Source organism: Schistocerca americana, chromosome 3, assembly GCF_021461395.2.
Source record: "Schistocerca americana isolate TAMUIC-IGC-003095 chromosome 3, iqSchAmer2.1, whole genome shotgun sequence".
NCBI classification, from domain to species: Eukaryota; Metazoa; Arthropoda; class Insecta; order Orthoptera; family Acrididae; genus Schistocerca; species Schistocerca americana.
In genome coordinates, this window is record NC_060121.1 from 780,169,137 (window position 1) to 780,193,058 (window position 23,922).

General features: G+C 44.2%; 1 protein-coding gene across 2 annotated transcripts in view; it reads left to right on the plus strand.

Moving 5' to 3' along the window:
* The window catches only part of LOC124605808 (laccase-6-like), a 422,826-nt gene that overhangs the window by 381,817 nt on the left and 17,087 nt on the right, over positions 1-23,922 (plus strand). For both annotated transcript variants that reach the window (XM_047137715.1, XM_047137716.1), the window contains exon 10: positions 15,330-15,530. In XM_047137715.1, the coding sequence (XP_046993671.1) occupies positions 15,330-15,530 (201 nt within the window). The remainder of the gene's footprint in view (positions 1-15,329; positions 15,531-23,922) is intronic.

Consider the following 23,922-nt stretch of genomic DNA (forward strand, 5'->3'; position numbering starts at 1 on the left):
AGGCGCACCGGCCCCGGATCGAATCTGCCCGGCGGATTAACGACGACGGCCGGTGTGCCGGCCAGCCTGGATGTGGTTTTTAGGCGGTTTTCCACATCCCTACTAGGTGAATACCGGGCTGGTCCCCACGTCCCGCCTCAGTTACACGACTCGCAGACATTTGAAACACATTCACACTATTTCACGATTTACACTGGACGCAGACAACTGGGGTACACTAATTCCGTCCCGGGGTGTATGGGGTGGCGGCAGGAAGGATATCCGGCCACCCCTAAACATTAACCATCCCAATTCCGTCCTTAACCCTGCCGACCCTGCGCACAATGCGGGATAAAAGCAGTAGGAAAAGAAAAAAAAACATTGCAATAAATAATGAATGAAGTATAGTTTCAGAAAAATTGATTCGTAAAATTTTCATGGACATTCGTATATGTTTGCTAGACAATTCACTAAATTCTGAAAAGGCACAGTTTGCACTGCAGAAATTGTGAGAGGTTTCCTCCCCGGAGATGTTCAAAATATGGCGACCAGCAGACGGAAGAGGCCTACAGTGTTAAATTCTTGGGATTCAAAATGGTTCGAATGGCTCTGAGCACTATGGGACTTAACTTCTGAGGTCATCAGTCCCCTAGAACTTAGAACTACTTAAACCTAACTAACCTAAGGACATCACACACATCCATGCCCGAGGCAGGATTCGAACCCGCGACCGTAGTGCTTGGGACGCCATCCTGACAAAAAATTCATCTAGGAGGAGCATAGCACAGAACTAGTGATGCGTCTAAACAGATCTTTATTCGCAATGCGGGTGTTATCGGACACGCGTGGTGCAAAAATAAAGAATCTAGCATATGTCATTGACTTTAATTACATGTCAAACGGATTCAGTTTCTGGGGCAGCTCATTAAACCAAGATAAAGTTTTCCGTCTCCAATGTGAATTCCCTGTGGTGCTAACTCAAGGGCGTTGTGCAGAGGCCTATTCAACGATGTGGTGATACTAGCTACTACTTCAGAATTCATTCCTTAATTGACATTTGTCGTAAATAATACCGGGATGTTATAATTACGCTGGTAAACAGATCCGTTCCAATTGTAGCCACCAGGTGTAAATCTAGCGCCTATGCAGTGTTTGTAGAACGGTATGACATCCACGCTATCATTTGACAAGTCATAATGTGAGTGAACAGTATGGCTATCGAAAAGTGGTGCCGGGTACTTTTTAGCTGCCTTTTTAAATAAATGTATTTTTGCAGTTTCTTTAATCTCTTTTGGTAATTTATTGTACAGTTTTATTCCTTGGTGGAAAATGCTATTTTGAGTTATGTTTATTTTTTCTTGGTAAAAGTAAGTTGATTCTATTTCTTGTTGCATGGTCATGGACAGAGCTGTTTGTGCAGTAATTATCAATGTTATTTTTTATGTGTACAACTGACTGGTAAATGTATTCACATGGAGCAGTTAAAATCCCCAGTGTTTTGAATAAATCTTTACAATGAGCTCGACTAGTGTTTTTGGTTATTATTCCATGGCTCTTTTCAGGAGTTTCAAAATTGTGTTCATATTTTGTGCGTTTGTTCCCCAAAAAAGAATGCCATAGCTAAGAACTTGAGTGTACATATGAATAATATGTAACTAAAAGACAGTGCATGTTACACACTGATGATAGGATTCTAAGGGTATAACATGCTGATGACATTCTGTTTGCAAGTACCTTTGTGTGTTCACACCACTTCAACTGAGAATCAATATTCATTCCTAGAAATTTACAACACAGTATATAGAGGCGCCATCTACATTTAGTTTAACATTGTCATTTTTCCTCTTCAAACTGAAATTCATGGCATTAGTTTTCTTTATGTTCAATGTCACTTTATTGCTTATTGACCAATCATAAACTTCCTTGATAGTTTCATTTGCTTTCTCGGCAAGTAGTTCTCTTGTTTTCTCAGTGACTATAATATTGCTGTCATCAGCGAAGAGAATTTTTTCACCATGAGTGACACTACTGGGAAAGTCATTAATGTATATCAGGAAAAGTATTGGTCCTAATATGCTACCTTGCGGAACCCCTATATTAATATATTTTGATTCTGGTAACTGTTTTACTAAATGTTTTGGATCTATTTGAAGTATGTGTTAACTCTACTCTTTGTACCCTATCTGTTAGATATGATCGAAACCAGTCATTAGCTACGCCTCGTACTCCGAATGCTTCTAATTTATTTAATAGAATATTGTGGTCGACTGTATCAAACGTCTTAGAAAGATCCAAAAATATGCCTGTGACACACTCATTTCTGCGAATATCTAAAAGAACCTGTTTGCAAGGGACACCTTTGGTCTCTACCTGACCTGAAGGCCAGTATACAGGAACACACTGCTCAGATTTCACCGGAACTGCTGCGGGCAACTGTTGTTGATCACGTCGTTTTAAGGATACAACATCTTGTCGACGTCTCCGGTGCTCATACTGAACAAACTGTGTAAGCGGCAGATAATAACCAGGTCAACATTATGCCTTTGTCTCTTGTTTGACTTTTCTACCCACGTACCGTTCCCAATCCATTACACATGGAAACATTTCCATACGTCTTTCTGGCACACACAGCGCCATGTTTACACCTGGTGACCACAGTTGGAACTTTTTTTTTCAGCGGCTCCTTATTAACGCTGCCATTTGTTAATTACAGCCCACACTGAACCTCTGTGAGTAACTGCACTTCAGTTATAATCAGCCGGTATTTATCTTTTTGAAACCAACATATCATTTGATGGAATGAAAACTAGAAATAAGAATAATATTCATAGACATTTTAAGTCGCTTACTTTGGTCCAGAAGGGTGTCCATCATACAGGAACGCACATTTTAAATAATTTACCAGCAGCCAAAGAAAGTTTGTTAGTAGTTTAAGTTCAGTTTAAGAGAAGTTTAAAAGATTTTACGGAGCCAACTTCTTCTACTGCCTCGACGAATTTCTTAGTGGAGCGTCCCTCAGAAGTTAGCTATCATGCTAAGACCTTTAAATGTGTTTCATTTGGCTACCCTCTCAGCTTGGGTTGCAAGAGGCACTCGTGTCGTTTGGGCCTTAAACCGGTCACAGTTCGTAGTAATAGATGGAAAGTCATCGAGTAAAACAGAAGTAATATCCGCAGTTCCCCAAGGAAGTGCTATAGGCCCTCTGCTGGTCCTGACCTATATTAATGACAGGAGACAATCTGAGTAGCCACCTAAGATTGTTTGCAGATGATGCTGTCATTTACCGTCTTGTAAAGTCATCATATGATCAAAACGAATTGCAAAATGATTTAGATAAGATATCTTTATGGTGCAAAAAGTGGCGCAGAAAGTGTCATCAGTGATTAAAGATGTGGTTGCGCCGGTGTCCAGTTGGAACATTCACAAAGTGGCTGAACAGCGTCAAAGCTTAAAGTGAGCTTCCACGGTGGCAAGGTAACAGCCAGTTCCGCAGCCGTCACTGTATGTACCACAGCAGTGTTCTCACGCTGCCGCTGAGCAGGTGGCCGGCGGGCCACTTGTTGACAGACGATGGAGAGATGATCGCCCTTTCCTCAGGCACAGCAGTTTTTTGCACGATGCGAGCATCGGCTTCTGGTATGTTGGCTGCTACACTCCAGAAAGAACTAAAGGTTCATTGACGTGCGTGACATACGTTGCAACGCCAAGAAGCGAGGGCGTTTCTGACCCACCTGAACACTGCGAAGAGGGTATGCGATGCTGAGGGGTACCAGAATCATCTCTCGCGAGACACCGGCGATCTGGATGGCCGTGAACTCAGATGACACACAGGGGCAGAAATAAGAGATGATGAGCAGGAATCATCAGTAGACTGGCGCTTTCGACAATGACACTCAACTTTTATTTTATCCATACTGGATGAGAGGTCGTGATTGTGAATGTCAATGTTAAAAAAATATATCGGCTCAAGTTGTACATTACAAATGCTATGTAGATGATACGCTGCTTCTTATTGATGGACAATAAAAAGAAGTTGCAGAAATAGTAAATAAATTTAACGAGTTACACGGTGAAATTGAATTCAATGTGGAAGAAGAGAAAAATGGTGAACTGCAATTTCTCGACCTAAGTATTAGGAAACAAAATGGTAGGCACGTTTTTAAAATATTTAGGAAACCAACCACAATTGATGTGTTGATACAAAATAATTCCTGCCATCCTAATAGCCAGAAACTTTCTGCTTTTAGATCTTTAATAGATAGAGCCTTTAGAGTCACTATGAATGAGGAAGACAGAATGACTGCGCTGAACATCGTGAAACAACTAGCCAGAGCTAATAGGTATCACCAAAACGTTGTCAATAAATTAATACGACAGTAACAGCGCGCGAATGCAAGGAAGAATACCGCAAATAATATTACGAGAGTCAGACTTCGGTGATATTTCGCAAAAAGTGGCTAACATTTTCAAACCTTTTAAAGTTGATACCGCTTTTCAAACCAATAATACGCTGCGGTTTAAACTAAGAAATAATTTGTAGCAGGAAAGCGATAAATATGAGAGAGCTGGGGTCAATAAAATTCAGTGTAACACGTGCAAGGCAAGCTATGTCGGCCAAACTGGTAGGTCCTTTAAAGTATGTTACAAAGAACATAGCGATGCTTTCCGGCTCAATAATTTCGAAAAGTCAGTTGTAGCCACGCATATTTGGGAAACGGGACACCCCATGTTGGGAATAGATCAGGATCTCGTCATTTTACATACACAGGACAAAGGCAAAAATCTGGATTTACTAGAACAGCTGGAAATTACGATACATAGCGTGGATAATCAGAACACACTTAATGAACAGCTAACTGGGGATACAAATAACTTTTTCAAACATTTCAATGGTTTCTTTTAGTAACTACATTTTTAGCAATTAGCAGGATACCATCATTTCATGAGGTCCTTGGAACATGTATACGTTATCTGTTTGTATAGACATATCTGTGACTTCCTTGTTTACTTACGCATGAGCTCACTCGCGTTTCAGTGTCGTGTTTGGCTACGTGGTGTGTGGTATCAAAGAAGACGCACGGGCGGTTTACGACGATAGAGGAGAGAGCCATGTGGTTAGATGTTGAACACCATAGGCGATACCATTTTAGAGTTTTTCATATTTTGACGACTATGTGGAGATGCACCTTGGAAGAACGGCTGCAACAAGGGAAGTAGCCACGAAGTTTTAATTATATTATCAATTTTATTGTGCCTGGTGCATGTTCCATTTTAGCGAGTTTTAACAGGTTCTTTTACTTTTTATTATTGTGATGATGGAAGCTTGACTTCGAAACGCGTCAATGTTAGTGTTTTACACTGTAAACAAGTGGCTGAGCCGATATATTTTTTAACAATGACACTCAACTTAGGGAACCGGAGAGTCGTTGGTAAAAAGCTTCAAGAGAAATCTCCAGAATTTTAAGAATTTGAAGTACGTTACCAAGACTAGGACTTAGCTAAAATTTTCGGATCGATCTCTCTGTCAGGAGTAAGGCGCAAAATCACATCTCGAATCAATGATTCCGCTTAGGAGACCTTACATTTCTGACACGTGAAGTTGCGCCTGCCAGTGAGACACTGCAAGTCTGACTTTCCATGTGGCCGGCCGCGGTGGTCTAGCGGTTCTGGCGCTGCAGTCCGGAACCGCGGGACTGCTACGGTCGCAGGTTCGAATCCTGCCTCGGGCATGGGTGTGTGTGTGATGTCCTTAGGTTAGTTAGGTTTAAGTAGTTCTAAGTTCTAGGGGACTTATGACCTAAGATGTTGAGTCCCATAGTGCTCAGAGCCATTTGAACCATTTGAACTTCCCATGTTGTTTATAACACTGATTAAACTCAAGCCTAGCCGCAGCAAGGTGTGTCTGCTACCTTAGCGTCCCATTAACAGAGCACACAGTTCATTAAAAGACGATTCATTAGAGTGCAAGAGAGGTTTTAGTTTTTGCACCACTCCGTATAAACGATTACTAGAAGACAAACGCAAAGCGCTTTGCTGCCTACCAGAAATGTTAGAAGCAAAACAATGGATTTTGAAACGACGGGGTTAGCTTCCCAGTGTTCCAACAACTCGTCGAATGCAGCTAACTGCAGTGGAACGTGTTTGTTGCTGCTGAGGCCCGACCTAGAGAAGAGGGGCCTGTTGCTCTCCGTGCCGTTGCTTTTGAGCGGCAAACTGTAATTGTAACTGCTGCTGCTGTAGTGACTTACGTTGCTGCAGAAGTTCCATAATTTTGGTGTCCATAACAAAGGAACACGTCGCCGTAAACACGATAGAGTCAGAAATCATCATCACTAAAGCGTCCGTGCCTGATACAAAAACGTAATCCGTAGACAAGACCGAGGGCGTCGTGAACGGCGCACTGAATAAAATTGAAGAACGCAAGCCAGCAGCTCAGAGTCCAAAGTAGGGACGTTTTACTTACATCAACCAGGCGAGAATCGAAAGAATTCATACGGCGCCCTATAGAAGACAGACCTGCGGTCGTTCGCGGAGTTTCGTGCTGCTATCGGGTCAGCACACGTGATCCTGTGATCGCTCCTGGGGCCGAACAGATGCTAACTGTAGTGCCTCAGATGTGCTATGAACATCGTTTCCTGGTGTGGATATTAAAAGCGCCACAAACCACTGTCCCACAAATATACTATGTGATCGAAAGTATCCGGACACCTGGCTGAAAATGACTTAAAAGTTCGTGGCGTCCTCCATCAGTAATGCTGGAATTCAGTGTGGTGTTGGCGCACCCTTAGCCTTGATGACGGCTTCAACTCTCGCAGGCATACGTTCAGTCAGGTGCTAGAAGGTTTCTTGGGGAATGGCAGCCCATTCTTTACGGAAGTGCTGCACTGAGGAGAGGTATCGATGTCGGTCGGTGAGGCCTGGCACGAAGTCGGCGTTCCAAAACATCTCAAAGGTGTTCTGTAGGATTCGGGTCAGGACTCTAAGCAGGTCAGTCCATTACAGGGATGTTATTGTCGTGTAACCACTCCGTCCCAGGCCGTGCATTATGAACAGGTTCTAGATCGTGCTGAAAGATGCAATCGCCATCCCCGAATTGCTGTTCAACAATGGAAAGCAAGAAGGTGCTTAAAACATCAATGTAGGCCAGTGGTGTGATAGTGCAAGCTCCACCCCCCCCCCCCCCCCCCTCTCCATGAAAAGCACGACTACACCGTAACACCACCGCCTCCGAATTTTACTGTTGGCACTACACACGCTGGCAGATGACGGTCACCGGGCATTTGCCATACCCACACCCTGACATCGGATCGCCACATTGTGTACCGTGATTCGTCACCGCATACAACGCTTTTCCATTGTTCAATGTTTACGCTCCTTACCCCAAGCGAGGCGTCGTTTGGCATTCACCGGCGTAATGTGTGTCTTATGAGCAACCGCTCGACCACGAGGTCCAAGTGTTCTCACCTCCCGCCTAGCTGTCATAGTACTTGCAGTGGATCCTGATGCAGTTTGGAATTCCTGTGTGATGGTCAAGATAGATGTCTGCATATTACACATTACGACCCTCTTCAACTGTCGGCGGTCTCTGTCAGTCAACAGACGAGGTTGGCCAGTACGCTTTTGCGCTGTACGTGTCCCTTCACGTTTCCACTTCACTATCACATTGAAAACAGTGAACTAGGGATGTTTAGGAGTGTGGAAATCTCGCATATAGACGCATGACACATGTGACACCCAATCACCTGACCACGTTCAAAGTCCGTGAGTTCCGCGGAGCGCCCCATTCTGCTCTCTGACGATATCTAATGACTACTGAGGTCGCTGATATGGAGTACCTGGCCCAGTAGGTGACAGCACAAGGCACCTAATATGAAAAACGTATGTTTTTTGGGGTGTCCGGATACTTTTGATCACATAGTGTATCTGGCCCTCAATTCCAATAATGTAAGGAAACATATAACTCCGGTAAGGTTCGTATGTTATTACTGTGACTGTGATACGCTGTAGTCTTTTACGGCCGGTGTTTGTGATATTGCTGATACATGAATTATGAGAAAAAGGCCAGGTACAAACCACAATCATTGATGATGATCAGAATATCTGTGTTTACACAGTGTCTGTATCTTCACATTACTATGTCCTCCGAGATTGTGGACTCTGTGACGTATGGAAGTTTAGGCCACTCCTGGAGGCGTGTTTGGATAGCCAAAGTAGTTAAGTCGACCACCTGCGATAAATGGGAAACTGGGTTTGACTCACGGTCTGCTTAATTTTCATCTGTCAGAAACAGCTGATGTCAATCCGGATTCGCTAAATGTGAGTCAGTTTCGTAGTCTGCCTAACGTTTCCTCTTCCACTGCTGGAGACATATCAGAGGCTTTAACAGCTCAGACAGCTGTTACAGACTCTAAACAAGCTTGTTGAGCTTGTTTTGAGTCTGCAGCTCTTTCCTGACCCGTTAAAACGTTTGATGAATTTTCCGGCAGCAGAAGATGAAACGTTAGGCAGAGAATCATGTCTTGGACCACAGTCTTATGTGAATAGATCAGATATTGGCAATGTCATTGTGACTGTCATATCAAGTGCTCAAAGTGTTGACCTCGGGCATTGATACATGCTGTAAAATGGTACAGTACAGACAACAAATTTCATCAGGACGTATCATAGCACTGGTGTATGTCACACGGCGTTTCATTTTTTTGAGAGGGCGATGTTTACTTCTAGAACTGTTGTTTTAATTTACCCCACAGGTAAAAAAATTGTGAGGCGTTAAGCGTGGTGATCGTACAGAACATTTTGTGCTTCCCAAATGAGCGATCCAACCATCTCAAGAAGTTCTGTTAAGCAGGTCTATAACTATCTGTGTGAGCATCTATCATGTTGCTACTACACACGTCAAAACATGTTTTGCATCACCTCGGTTCCGAGAGTTCCGCACTCTGTACAGAAAATTGGAATAGATAAAAAAATGGTTCAAATGGCTCTGAGCACTATGGGACTTAACATCTATGGCCATCAGTCCCCTACAACTTAGAACTACTTAAACCTAACTAACCAAAGGACATCACACAACACCCAGTCATCACGAGGCAGAGAAAATCCCTGACCCCGCCGGGAATCGAACCCGGGAACCCGGGCGCGGGAAGCGAGAACGCTACCGCACGACCACGAGCTGCGGATGGAATAGATATAACATGAACATCATTTCCGCCCTTTTTATTGCTCATGAAAACCACACATTGCAAGTCGTACCATCATACAGCGAGACCTTCAGAGATGGTGGTCCAGATTGCTGCACACCGGTACCTCTAATACCCAGTAGCACATCCTCTTGCATTGATGCATGCCTGCATTCGTCGTGGCACACTTTCCACAAGGTCATCAAGGCGCTTTGGTCCAAATTGTCCCACTCCTCAACGGCGATTCGGTGTAGATCCCTCAGAGTGGATGGTGGGTCACGTCATCCATAAACAGTCCTTTTCAGTCTATCCCGGGCATGTGCGATTGGGATCATGTCTGGAGAACATGCTAGCCACTCTAGTCGAGCGATGTCGTTATCGTGAAGGAAGTCATTCACAAGATGTGCACGATTGGGGGAGGGGGGGGGGGCGAATTGTCGTCCACGAAGACGAATGCCTCGCCAATATGGTGCCGATATGGTTGCACTATCGTTCGAAAGATGGCATTCACGTACCGCACAGCCGTTACGCCGCCTTCCATGACCACCAGCGGCGTACGTAGGCCCCACATAATGCCACCCCAAAACAGCAGGGAACCTCCACCTTGCTGCACTCGCTGGACAGTGCGTCTAAGGCGTTCAGCCTGACTGGGTTGCGTCCAAACACGTCTCCGACGATAGTCTGGTTGAAGGCATGCGCGATACTCATCGGAGAAGCGAACGTGATGCCAATCCTGAGCGGTCCATTCGGCATGTTGTTGGGTCCATCTGTACCAAGCTGCATGGTGTCGTGGTTGCAAAGATGGACACGGGAGTGAAGTTGCGCATCAAGCAGCCTATTGCGCACAGTCTGAGTCGTAACAAGACCTCCTGTGACTGCACGGAAAGTATTATTCAACATGTTGGCGTTGGTGTCAGGGTTCCTCCGAGCCATAATCGGTAGGTAGCGGTCATCCACTGCAGTAGTAGCCCTTGGGCGGCCTGAGCGAGGCATGCCATCGACAGTTCCTGTCTCTCTGTATCTCCTCCATGTCTGAACAACACCGCTTTGGTTCACTCCAAGACGCCTGGACACTTCCCTTGTTGAGAGCCCTTCCTGGCACAAAGTAACAATGCGGACGCAATCGAATCGCGGTATTGACCGTCTAGGAATGGTTGAACTACAGACAACATGAGCCGTGTACCTCCTCCCTGGTGGAATGACTGGAATTGATTAGCTGTCGGACTCCCTCCGTCTAATAGGTGCTGCTCATGCATGGTTGTTTGCATCTTTGGGCAGGTTTAGTGACATCTCTGAACAGTCAAAGGGACTGTGTCTGTGATACAATATCCACAGTCAACGTCTATCTTCAGGAGTTCTGGGAACCGGGGTGATGCAAAAATTTTTGGTGTGTGTACGAGGACAGATGTCCAACAGGATGTCACCCAATAACTGTGGAAGCATATTTGTTGTGACTGTTTAGTACGACCAATAAAACAAAGACCAACGATGCTTTTTCTTGAATAGTCCACAACACACGTTGACGGAGCAATATAGCTATTTACCTAGTTCTTTTAGTCGGTATGGATTTCCAGCTGACTAGTAATGGCTATCGCGTACATTGATACGAGCATGGTACTCGTATGTAAATGGTGCTGCGTCCGCAAGCAAAATCTTACTTAGTAATGTCATACCACTACGCAGTTTTTCGAAGACACAAATCGGGGAACTTCAACAGATTTTGAGAGTCACTACGTTGAAGCTACTGATGATGGAAACGTGGGGAAGACGAAATGCGTCGGAGAGTGCATAGTACTGGCAGCATACTCATAAATTCAAGCTGTCTTGTAGTGACATGTGGATTGTGTGTTACACTGCTAAAATGTAAGTTGCATTCCTTCATGAGTTGCTCTTCTTTTTTGTTCGCGTGCTTTATTCTTCACATTTCCAGTTTATTGAAACGTTCTCACACGTTTGCAACGACATATTGTATGGGCTTAGCACGATCAGCGTACCTTTAGGCATAAAACTACACCGCTGCTCTAACAGTTTGTCGAACCTCGCCATAACCGGAAATCATATCCACATTTTCGATTGTTGTACACTATTTAAATGTGTAAGTAGCTTCACGAGCAAGTTGTTTGATAGCTACAACAGCAGAGTACAATCTGGTGAACTTCAAGCGTACGGATATAAAAAACTAACCATACTTGAATTGTGTTTGCTTTCATATACGGAACCTCTTCTGCTAATGCCGCGACAATGGTTTCTGGCGCTGTTATTTTGTTATTATTTGACAAAGTTTTGCACATATTAAGTGGTTAAAGTCCTTGCCGGAGGTTCTTCCCTATACCATAGAAAAAAGTATATAGTGGTATTTAAAAAAACGCTTTGTCATAGTTTGGCAGCTATCAACGTTAAAAAGTACAGGGTGTTTCAAAAAGAATGACCTGATTTCAAAACTCCGTGTTTATTGATACATATATACTAGAAGCTTGGGATGAATCGCAAAATACTCACAAAATCTTAAAGTTTTAACTATGCTATTACAAATGCTCTATGTGTCCACCGGCAGCAGCACGATCATCTAGACTACAGCTAAATTCATTATAAACTTTACACAATGTATCTGCTTTCACAGAAGTTATGGCGGCTTCTTCTGTGTCATGAGCTATCTTCAACTGCAGATTGTCTTTTCCCGCGACTCCGATGACTTCATTTTCCAACAGGATTGAGCTCTACCACTCTGGCACAACGTAGTTAGTTTCTCAATGACGCTCGAGTCACTGCACTGCATTCTTGCCCTCCCAGATCGCCATTCATGACCCCATGCGATTTTTTCTTGTGGAGGGTATGTGAAAGGAAGTGTGTTCATCTCCCTTTTACCTCGTGAAACAGAAGAAGTGAACGGCAGGATAACTTCCGTAAAAGCAGGTACAATGCGTAAAGTTTAAGATGGATTTGTGTATAGTCTAGATGTTCGTGCTGCTGGCCGTGGACACACAGAGAATTTATCCTGCTGAAATGTAGGGTTTCGCAGGGATCGAATGAAGGGCAGAGGCACGGGTCGTAACACATCTGAAATGTAACGTCCACTGTTCAAAGTGCCATCAATGCGAACAAGAGGTGACCGAGAGCTGTAACCAATGGCACCCCATACCATCACGCCGGGAGATACGCTAGTATGGCTACGACGAATACACGCTTCCGGTGTGCGTTCACCGCGATGTCGCCAAACACGGATGCGACCATCATGATGCTGTAAACGGAACCTGGATTCGTCCAAAAAATGACGTTTTGCCATTCGTGCACCCATGTTCGTCGTTAAGTGCACCATCGCAGGCGCTCCTGTCTTTGATGCAGCGTCAAGGGTAACCGCAGTCATGGTTTCCGAGCTGATAATCCATGCTGCTGCAGACGTCGTCGAACTGTTCGTGCAGATGGTTGTAGTCTTGCAAAGGTCCTCATCTGTTGACTCAGGGATCGAGACGTGACTACACGATCCGTTACAGCCATGCGGATAAGATGCCTGTCATCTCGACTGCTAGTGATACGAGGCTGTTGGGATCCAGCACGGCGTTCCGGATTACCCTCGTGAATCCACCGATTCCATATTCTGCTAACGGTCATTGAATCTCGACCAACGCGAGCAGCAATGTCGCGATACGATAAACCGCAGTCGCGATAGGCTACAATCCGACCTTTATCAAAGTCGAAACGTGATGGTACGCATTTCTCCTCCTTACACGAGGCATCACAACAACGTTTGACCAGGCAACGCCGGTCAACTGCTGTTTGTGTATGAGAAATCGGTTGGAAACTTTCCTCGTGTCAGCACGTTGTAGGTGTCGCCACCGGCGCCAACCTTGTGTGAATGCTCTGTAAAACTAATCATTTGCATATCACAGCATCTTCTTCCTGTCAGTTAAATTTCGCCGGCCGGAGTAGCCGAGCGGTTCTAGGCGCTAAAGTCTGGAACCGCGTGACTGCTACGGTCGCAGGTTGGAATCCTGCCTCGGGCATGGATGTGTGTGATGTCCATGGGTTAGTTAGGTTTAAGTAGTTCTAAGTTTAGGGGACTGATGATCTCAGCAGTTAAGTCCCATAGTGCTCAGAGCCATTTGAACCATTTGTGTTAAATTTCGCGTCTGTAGCACGTCATCTTTGTGAAGTAGAAATTTTAATGGCCAATAGTGTATGTAGTTTTGAAATTAGGTCATTCTTTTTGAAACACTCTGTACTTGCGTGTGTCAGAAAATTCGCTCATTTAGCAAAACCAGCACGTAGATATACAGGGTGTTACAAAAACGTACGGCCAAACTTTCAGGAAACATTCCTCACACACAAAGAAAGAAAATATGTTATGTGGACATGTATCCAGAAACGCTTACTTTCCATGTTAGAGCTCATTTTATTACTTCTCTTCAAATCACATTAACCATGGAATGGAAGCACACAGCAACAGAACGTACTGGCGTGACTTCAAACACTTTGTTACAGGAAATGTTCAAAATGTCCTCCGTTAGCGAGGATACATGCATCCACCCTCGGTCGCATGGAATCCCTGATGCGCTGATGCAGCCCTGGAGAATGGCGTATTGTATCACAGCCGTCCACAACACGAGCACGAAGAGTCTCTACATTTGGTACCGGGGTTTCGTAGACAAGAGCTTTCAAATGCCCCCATAAATGAAAGTGAAGAGGGTTGAGGTCAGGAGAGTGTACTGGCCATGGAATTGGTCCGCCTCTACCAATCCATCGGTCACCGAATCTGTTGTTGAGAAGCATACGAACACTTTGACTGAAATGTGCAGGAGCTCCATCGTGCATGAACCAAATGTTGTGTCGTACTTGTAAAGGCACATGTTCTAGCAGCACAGGTAGAGTATCCCGTATGAAATCATGATAACGTGCTCCATTGAGCGTAGGTGGAAGAAAATGGGGCCCAATCAAGAAATCACCAACAATGCCTGCCCAAACGTTCACAGAAAATCTGTGTTGATGACGTGATTGCACAATGGCGTGCGGATTCTCGTCAGCCCACATATGTTGATTGTGAAAATTTACAATTTGATCACGTTGGAATGAAGCCTCATCCGTAAAGAGAACATTTGCACTGAAATGAGGATTGACACATTGTTAGATGAACCATTCGCAGAAGTGTACCCGTGGAGGCCAATTAGCTCTTGATAGTGCCTGCACCCGCTGTACATGGTACGGAAACAACTGGTTCTCCCGTAGCACTCTCCATACAGTGACGTGGTCAACGTTACCTTGTACAGCAGCAACTTCTCTGACGCTGACATTAGGGTTATCGTCAACTGCACGAAGAATTGCCTCGTCCATTGCAGGTGTCCTCGTCGTTCTAGGTCTTCCCCAGTCGCGAGTCATACGCTGGAATGTTCCGTGCTCCCTAAGACGCCGATCAATTGCTTCGAACGTCTTCCTGTCGGGACACCTTCGCTCTGGAAATCTGTCTTGATACAAACGTAACGCGCCACGGCTATTGCCCCGTGCTAATCCATACATCAAATGGGCATCTGCCAACTCCGCATTTGTAAACATTGCACTGCACTGACTGCAAAACCACGTTCGTGATGAACGCTAACCTGTTGATGCTACGTACTGATGTGCTTCATGCTAGTACTGTAGAGCAATGAGTCGCATGTCAACACAAGCACCGAAGTCAACATTACCTTCCTTCAATTGGGCCAACTGGCGGAGAATCGAGGAAGTACAGTACATACTGATGAAACTAAAATGAGCTCTAACATGGAAATGAAGCGTTTCCGGACACATGTCCACATAACATTTTTTCTTTATTTGTGTGTGAGGAATGTTTCCTGAAAGTTTGGCCGTACCTTTTTGTAACAACCTGTATTTACTTACTCTGTACACGTTTGGCGAAGCATGTCTTAGCTGCTTCACCCCGTATAGTGTGGAATTAAGTGTAGGCCACAATTCCTGCATGCTTTTCTAATGTGCGAGTTGTTCGACGTCCACGTAATTTTTGTTGTAAAACAGGCTTTTATTGGTTCAGAGCCCACTTACAGGTCTTCAAAAAATTAACAAAGATACTGAGTACGTTTCTGGTTGAGCTAGGCAGTCCGACGGGAGTTACCCACGGACCCATCCTGGCTTTCCATAGATCTGGATGAACAGTGACTATCGAATGCCCTCTTGTGTCTGCAGACGACTCGGACAGCACGATCCACGTGCACGGGAACCCCGGGTACGTGGTGGGGACGGCCGAGGTGCCTGTGGGCACTCCCGTTGAGTCGGTGCCGGAGTTGCTGAAGCCACGCCTGCAGCTGCGGCAGCCGCCGCTCAAGGACACCGTGCACGTGCCGGCCAGGAGCGCAGTCGCCCTGCGACTCGTCGCCGACAACCCAGGTAGCCTAACAGTAGCAAGCAGCAGCAGCAGCAGTAGTAGTAGTAGTAGTAGTAGTAGTAGTAGTAGTCGGAGAAGAAGAAGCAACAGTTATTTGCAACATGAAATAAAAGTCAATAAGTTCACAATAAAATAAAGTAACTATCCAGAGCCACAGGAAAATTACAGTGTGTAAACTTTTAGATGGCGGACCTCTCCCTAGTCCTGAATCGGTAAAAGTCGGTAAACATCGGGAGGCTTCGGTAGGCAAGCAGTTTCGACTGCTGCCAACATTACGTAGCTGACTGTGTGGTACAAGGTAGCCATTGTCGTCTGCTTCGTTATTGTTTTGCGCTGTACTGTTCTGCGTGTTTTTATTGTGCAGTTGTGCTAAACATTATCAAAATGAGTCAAGAGGCAGTTGCTGGCCCATCTCGGGAGTCGCCAACAATCCCTACCGGTAGGCCTACGGTTAGAAGGAAACCAGTATTACGTAGCGATGCTCGCAAAATTATATTGCGTGTGATTGAATGCAACGAAAGGGAAAGCGAGCAGAAAAAATTGCTTCACCCCATTTACAAATCTTCAGTGAGAGCTGCTACATACATAGGACAAAGCATGCACAGCATTGGAAGATTCAAACAGTTTTCCAAGAATCATCCTGGCGTATCACCACAATCGCCTGGCAAGAAAAGGTGAGTTTCCATTTCAGATATTTCGTTCGCGATCACTTTGAAGGAGCCCCCTATTTCGTCCGAATTACCTTATATTTCATTTTTTCTTGCTACCGTATTGCTTTGTATGGAAACACCACTGGTTACTGTATTATTTCGAAACACATTCATATATATATATGACGATTTCAGTTTCGTTTACGAACAACATTTAAAGCGAGTTTTACTTCCAAGCCCCTCGCCAGCCAATGCTTGCTTCCTCCTCTCCCCGCACTCCCCTCACAACTCTGCCGTCTTACAGTGAACACACTGTAAATGGATTGGCTCGACTAACGCACTGTGCTCTAGGATAACCAACTCTCCGGTATTTCCCGGGACCTCTCGTTTTATACCAACTTTTTAAAAATCATCCAGTCTCCCTTAATGACCTCCTGTTTCTCCTGTATATTTTGTCAATGTTAACCCTGCGAAGCACTATCAGAAGTTAAAATTCCCTGAGTGGTAGATCCCGAAAGGTCTTCGTATATCAGGGCCACTCCAAAAGAAATGCACACTATTTTTGTAAAAATAAAGTTTTCATTCTGCATGTGTGAAAGTTTTACAGTGTGTAGATACATCCTTCCCGCTTGTTTTCAAACTTAGTTCAACCTGTTCCCGTGAGTGGCGCCGTCACAGCATGTCTTCAAGATGGCTGCTACACTTGACGTTCGTCAGAAGCGACGTGCTGTCATAGAATTCCTGTGCTGTGGAAACGAGACAGTGGGAAACATCCACCAGAGGTTGAAAAAGGTGTTTGGAGATGCTGCTGTCGATCGCAGTATAGTTAGTCGGTGGGTAAGCAGGTTACGTGATGAAAGCGGGCACGGCAATATTGAGGATTGTCCTCGCAGCAGCAGGCCTCGTACTGCACACACTCCAGACAATGTGCGGAGAGTTAACGAATTGGTGACTGCTGACAGACACATCACAGTGAACGAATTGTCACGCTACATTGGGATAAGGGAAGGAAGTGTATGCAGAATACTGAAAGTGTTGGCGTTAAAAATGGTTTGTGCCAGGTGGGTTCCCAGGATGTTGACAGTGGCACACAAAGAAACAAGAAACTCGGTATACAGCGAACTTTTGGAACAGTATGAGAATGGTGGAGATGAATTTCTTGAAAAAATTGACAAGTGATGAAACATGGCTCCATCATTTTTCACCAGAGACGAAGAGGCAATCACTGGAGTGGCATCGTGCAAATTCACCCAAGGAAAAAAAATCAAATCCATAGCTTCTGCTGGAAAAGTCATGGCTACGGTGTTTTTAGATTCTGAAGATTCAAATGGCTCTGAGCACTATGGGACTTCACATCTAAGGTCATCAGTCCCCTAGAACTTAGAACTACTTAAACCTCACTAACCTGAGGACATAACACACATCCATTCCCGAGGCAGGATTCGAACCTGCGAACTTAGCAGTTGCGCGGTTCCACACTGAAGCGCCTAGAACCGCTCGGCCACTCCAGCTGGCGATTCTGAAGAACTCTTGCTTGTGGGCATCATGCCAAGTGGAACCACCATAAATTCTGATGCATATGTGACGACACTGAACAAACTTCAGGCTTGACTTAGTCATGTTCGACCACATCGGCAAAAGCATGATGTTTTGATGTTGCACGCCAATGCACGGCCACATGTCAGTCAAAAAACCATGGAAGCGATCACAAAACTCGGATGGACAACACTGAAACACCTGCCTTACAGTCCTGACCTGGCTTCATGTGACTATCATCTCTTTGGGAAACTGAAAGACTCTCTTCATGGAACAAGGTTTGAAGATGACTGTTCTTTTGTGCAAGCTGCCAAACAATGGCTCCAACAGGTTGGTCCAGAATTTTACCTTGCAAGTATACAGGCGCTGGTTCCAAGATGGCGTAAGGCAGTTGAGAGGGATAGAAATTATGTGGAGAAATGAAAATATTGTTCCTAAAGGATGTATCTACACACTGTAAAACTTTCAAACATGTAGAATAAAAGATGGATTAAAAAAATAGAGTGCATTTCTTTTGGAGTGACCCTCATAATAATCAACACTACTGTCGACATAAAGTCTTTCTACTCATGCGGCTCCAGAAAGAAGGTCGGTTTGATTCAAGGGAATGCGGAGAATGGAGAAAGAACAACATAGTATAAGTGTCAGAGGGGTCACGAGAGGAGGAATGTTTATTATTCATGGAAACTAAGTTGACGTTCGGTGCAATGACATGGTGGCGACCGTAAAAGGCATTTCCTATTTACCGTCGCTGCCATCAGCCACCACCATGAGAGTCAACTTAGTTTACGTGAATAGTGCCTGTTTCTCGCTGGTAACTGACGGAGGCACTCACCTCATACCAATCAGCAACCAAAGTATAAATAACACACGTAAGTAACAAAGAGTCACGAAAGTGGATCACATAGACGTTCATGTTTAATTATTCTCGTTACGTCATTTATTTCCTATCTGATTCACACAAGAACATTTTACAGTGCTTCGAAAGATACAGTAGTGATAGATCGCATAAGTTGGCACCAATGGAAAACAGAGGACAGTCAACACAAAATGCTCCAGTCTGCGTAGTCTTCTTGCTATAAGAGTACTTACTACACTATTCAGCGTTCATATGTGTATTCATTTGCTTCTAAAGTGAATAAATTTTCATCATGTTCACCTGAAGTCAAGATGGAGATGAAATGAAATGAAATGTCATGTGGCTAGGACATCTCGTCGGGTAGGCCAGTCGCCTCGAGCAAGTCTTTAGAGATAATGCCACTTCGGCGACTTGCGTGTGTCTGGGGATGAGATGATGTGATGATGAAATGATGATGAAATGATGATGATGATGATGATGATTAGGACAACACAACACCCAATCCCTAAGTGGAGAAAAGCTCCGACCCAGCCAGGAATCGAACCTGGGCCCCTTGGCATGATAGTCTGTGGTGCTGACCACTCAGCTATCAGGGCGGACAGGATGGAGATGTAAAAAGCGGAATATGTCGGTTTATTTAGATCTCCATTGTCACTCATCCCAAGAAAATGCGATATAATTATACAGTTGAAATTTATTGTGACTAAATCTCCCTTAGAACCTTGATCAAATGTTGGTCACCCTAATATGCTTGCAGGTTAAACTGAATACAAGCAAGTTGTCGGATAGTAACACACATGTGACGATGTTGGTACATGGTGGCAGAAAACACCGTCGCTGGGATGAATAAGTAGATGGTGAAGTCGAAATTTGGCGTAAGCAGCAGCAGCAAAACCAGTCCAATTCCTTACAAGGCAGAGTCCGTAAATAAAGCAATGTCATCTAGGGAAGCACCAGTAAGACCAGAAAATTTCGTTGGCTGACTTATAAAGAATGAAGGAGACCTTGTGACCACCCGAACTAGTATCAGTTGGCTAGCTGATCTCACGTGACTGGTTGGCAGGAGCTGCTGTATTTTCCTTGTGAGCAGTGCCCCCGCCAGTTGTAGACTTAATGTCACTTGTTAATAGTTCTGTGCCCTTATCAATACGTCCTGCAGGGTACAAGTAGCCTCCTCCCACAAATCGGCACACAAGGACAAAACTGGTAAGGCCAGTGTGGCGACAACACAAAGTTGCTTGAAGAAGTCACTGTGGTCAGTTCTGGGACAACACACTGCTCCCTTCCTCCCTCGCCCCCTCCTCCTCATCCTCCTATGATGATGCTGGAACAAGAGCTAGAGGCTCCAGATGCAATGTGGGAACTTTGGAAGCAAAATGCATCAATGTGGGTACCAGCAGCCCTTTCGGTTCTTCCAAAGGAGGAGATGGATCAGTGTACTTGGGGTCTCCTGTAGAAGGGGGGATGAAAGAACCACATGCTCATTTCCTATGGTGAGCTGAGGGACGGTTTTGGGAGGTTGTTGCTGTTGTGGTGGCCTTCCAGATTATAGAAACATCTGGCCAGGGTTCTGTAAAAGATGTTAGTTGTGGTATCTGCACAGCATCCCACACTCAATCATTTCAAGGACAACCTGGCATCGCTGTTGCGATGGGATTGCATCTGAATCCAGCCAAAGATATACCTCAAAGGGCGCAAGCACTAGGGGGCGACCATACCTCATAATCTTCTCACGCAAATGGTGGAAAGAGAAGTTCCAGCAATGTCCAATGAGGATGTCCATGCAATTCTTCTACTCGACTTCAACCATGTGTGAGAAGTGATGAAGGTATTGAGATTTGAATGTGATATACCTGACCCCACAGCTTTTGCTACTTGCATTTTAAAAGTGTGAACAATATTTTCCATTAAGTCATTAGAAGCTGGATGAATAGGTGGGGTGCACAATTGCCAGAACTCGGCTGCCATGGACTGATGTCCAGTATCCAAGACCAAGGTGCAGGAGAAGGTTCAGAGAAAAAGACTGAGGGCAGCCATAGGCATATTGGCAGAGTGTACAGTGATGGATTATCCGTGTTACATTGTCATCCATGATAGCTGTGCCTGCTTCGTCCAGGTGGTCCCTCAGTGTGACTGGTAGAGTATCAGAATACCTGTTGCTGCAGGGATTTCAGCACCACTGCCTGGCAGTTGTCATCTTCTTGTGTTGGTAGCAGGATGCCACGATGAATTTGAAATTGATGTCATCAGATAAAGAAGCAGTGAAGATCTGGTGGTGCTGTGACCAACAGCTCAATAGCCTACTCCATGCAGACATGTTGGAGGACCAGCTCAAGAAGTGGGTCACTGCTGCAACTTCTCTACAATTGATTGAAAAATCTTCTAAGGATTGAGCAATTTGGGTGTCCACCCAGAAAAACTGTTTCTCATCTGTTGAGGTCCAGGGATTGGCCCATGGGAAGTTGAGACAAGGCATCCACATCTGAATGTTAAGTGGATGGCCACTATTGTGTAAAACAGTGATAGTTTGATTAATACAAGGCCCACCAGTGCAGGCAATGGACAGTGTGTTATGGAAGCTTACCCTTGGGCTCAAACAGTGATGATAATGGCTTCTGGCAATACAAAAAATACAACATTTCTACACACCAGAAATGGTTGCCAGTGCCTCTTTTTCAATTTGGGAGTAATGTTCCTGTGCCTTACTTAATCGTTTTGGACGCACACTGTATAGATTTTTCAGCACAATTTGCAAGCTTATGAGACAGGACAGTCCTGATGCTATGCAGTTGGCATCCATTGCTAGAATTAATGGTAAGTAAGGCTGCTATGTCATTAAACAGGTTGCAGGGCAAGTGTCTGGCCAATGAAAAGAAATATTCTTTCAACATAACTGATTCAGTGAATAGACAAGAGAAGCTGCCTGTGGGATGTGCTGGGCATAGCAGCTACCCTAGCCAAAAAATGCTTGGAGATCTTTTATTGACTTGGGGACCAGCATTTTGTGTCACTGCAACATACTCTTGTGCACACTGAAGGCCTTCTTTACTGAGAACACAGCCAAACAGAAAGCTGGAGAAAGGAAAAGGAAAAATTACACTTGAGAATTTTGTTTGTGTTACCATAAAAATTAGATACAAACTATATAAGTATTCTTCACTAATACATTGTGTTACCAAAATGTGGGCCTGGTAGTTTATACAGTAGCATATGCACGTGGCAACTTGTTCAAAAAATCTTTGAAATATGGCCAGAGCACCAGTGACTTCAAATGGTAATCTGTTGTTCTGATAGAGGCCAAAGACGGTGTCCAACACCAAAGTTTTCCTCAACTTGTTGCCTAAAATAAGCTGAAAATAAGCTTCTATGAGAGATATTTTTGAAAACGTTGAACCTCTTTCAATTTAGAAAAGCACTCTGCATTTGTTTGTGCATTGACTGTGAATTTAAAATTGACACACAAGTGAAGGGAACTACCTAGCTTTTGTATTAGCACCAAAGATGAGGTCCATTGACTAAAAAGGATGGGGGCAGTTGCTGCTGTTGCAACCTGTCCAATTCCTACTTAACTTCATCTCAGTATATGAGTGGAATTTGACACACAATACACAACTGCCAAATTTTTTGACACTTTGTGTGTGTAAGTGCATGTAAGCTTAAAGCCGTTACTGTTTTGCACTACATAACACAATTGAGATTTGGATGACAGCCTACACACTTAATATTATTTGCCTGAAATGCAACACTAACAGTTTCTGATACCCCTCCCAGTCTCTCAGTGGGTCATTGAACATTTGAAAGGCTGGAATAGCCAGCAAGGCATAAGATTGTTGGAGCATTGAAATAGTTAAAGGCTTTACAAGTTCCTGATGACTTGAGTTGCTACTGCCACAATTCAAAAACTTTGCAACCATGCTATTATGCTTTGCTATGAAACTTCCTCATCACCAATTCCGTGTCTTGCTCTCCTATGACAACAGTTATTTATTACACTTACGTCAGTAGCCTCCTATATGAAACAAAAGTCATAAAGTTCAATATAAAATAACAGTCCTGAGCCACAATAAAATCCAGAGAACTTGCAGAACTAATTCACTGTTCACACATGTTAAACTGAATGCTTGCAAGTTGCTGGATAGTAACAGGGGAGTGACAGTATTGACAGACTGTGGTGGAAGTCACTGCAGTAGTTTGTTCCCTGGGCTGTATAAGTATATTAGTCCGAAGTCATCAAAGCAGAACTTCACTCTAGAAATGTAACACACAGGCATGGTTCACTTGCAGAACAATTTGTTCTCCAGCAGATTCCGTAAATAGTCGTCATTTACGGAAGTTTCAGTTATTTATTACACAGAACATCTTGTTGACTGACGCAGGGAATGAGAGGCAGCTTGTGTTCACTTGGGTTGAAATTGGCTGGCTAGTTTTTTAGGTTAGAGGGACCCCCCCTTGGGCGAAACGATAAAATACCTGACGGCTTACCAGAGAGGACATTATCATCGTTGATAAAGAACGTCCGTCCTCAGAGACCAAAAACAGGAAAAGTTAACGTAATATTGGTAAACTGCAGGAGTATCCAGGGCAAGGTTCCTGAATTAGTATCACTTATTGAAGGAAATAGTGCGCATATAGTATTAGGAACGGAAAGTTGGTTAAAACCGGAAGTGAACAGTAACGAAATCCTAGACACAGAGTGGAATATATACCGCAAGGATAGGATAAACGCCAATGGTGGAGGAGTATTTATAGCAGTAAAGAATTCAATAATATCCAGTGAAGTTATTAGCGAATGCGAATGTGAAATAATCTGGGTTAAGTTAAGTATCAAAGGTGGGTCAGATATGATAGTCGGATGCTTCTATAGACCACCTGCATCAGCAACCGTAGTAGTTGAGCGCCTCAGAGAGAACCTGCAGAACGTCGTGAAGAAATTTCGTGATCATACTATTGTAATAGGGGGAGACTTCAATCTACCAGGTATAGAATGGGATAGTCACACAATCAGAACTGGAGCCAGGGACAGAGACTCTTGTGACATTATCCTGACTGCCTTGTCCGAGAATTACTTCGAGCAGATAGTTAGAGAACCAACTCGTGAAGCTAACGTTTTAGACCTCATAGCAACAAATAGACCGGAACTTTTCGACTCCGTGAATGTAGAAGACGGTATCAGTGATCATAAGTCAGTGGTTGCATCAATGACTACAAGTGTAATAAGAAATGCCAAGAAAGGAAGGAAAATATATTTGCTTAACAAGAGTGATAGGGCACAAATCGCAGAATATCTGAGTGACCACCATCAAACGTTCATTTCTGAGGAAGAGGATGTGGAACAAAAATGGAAAAAAT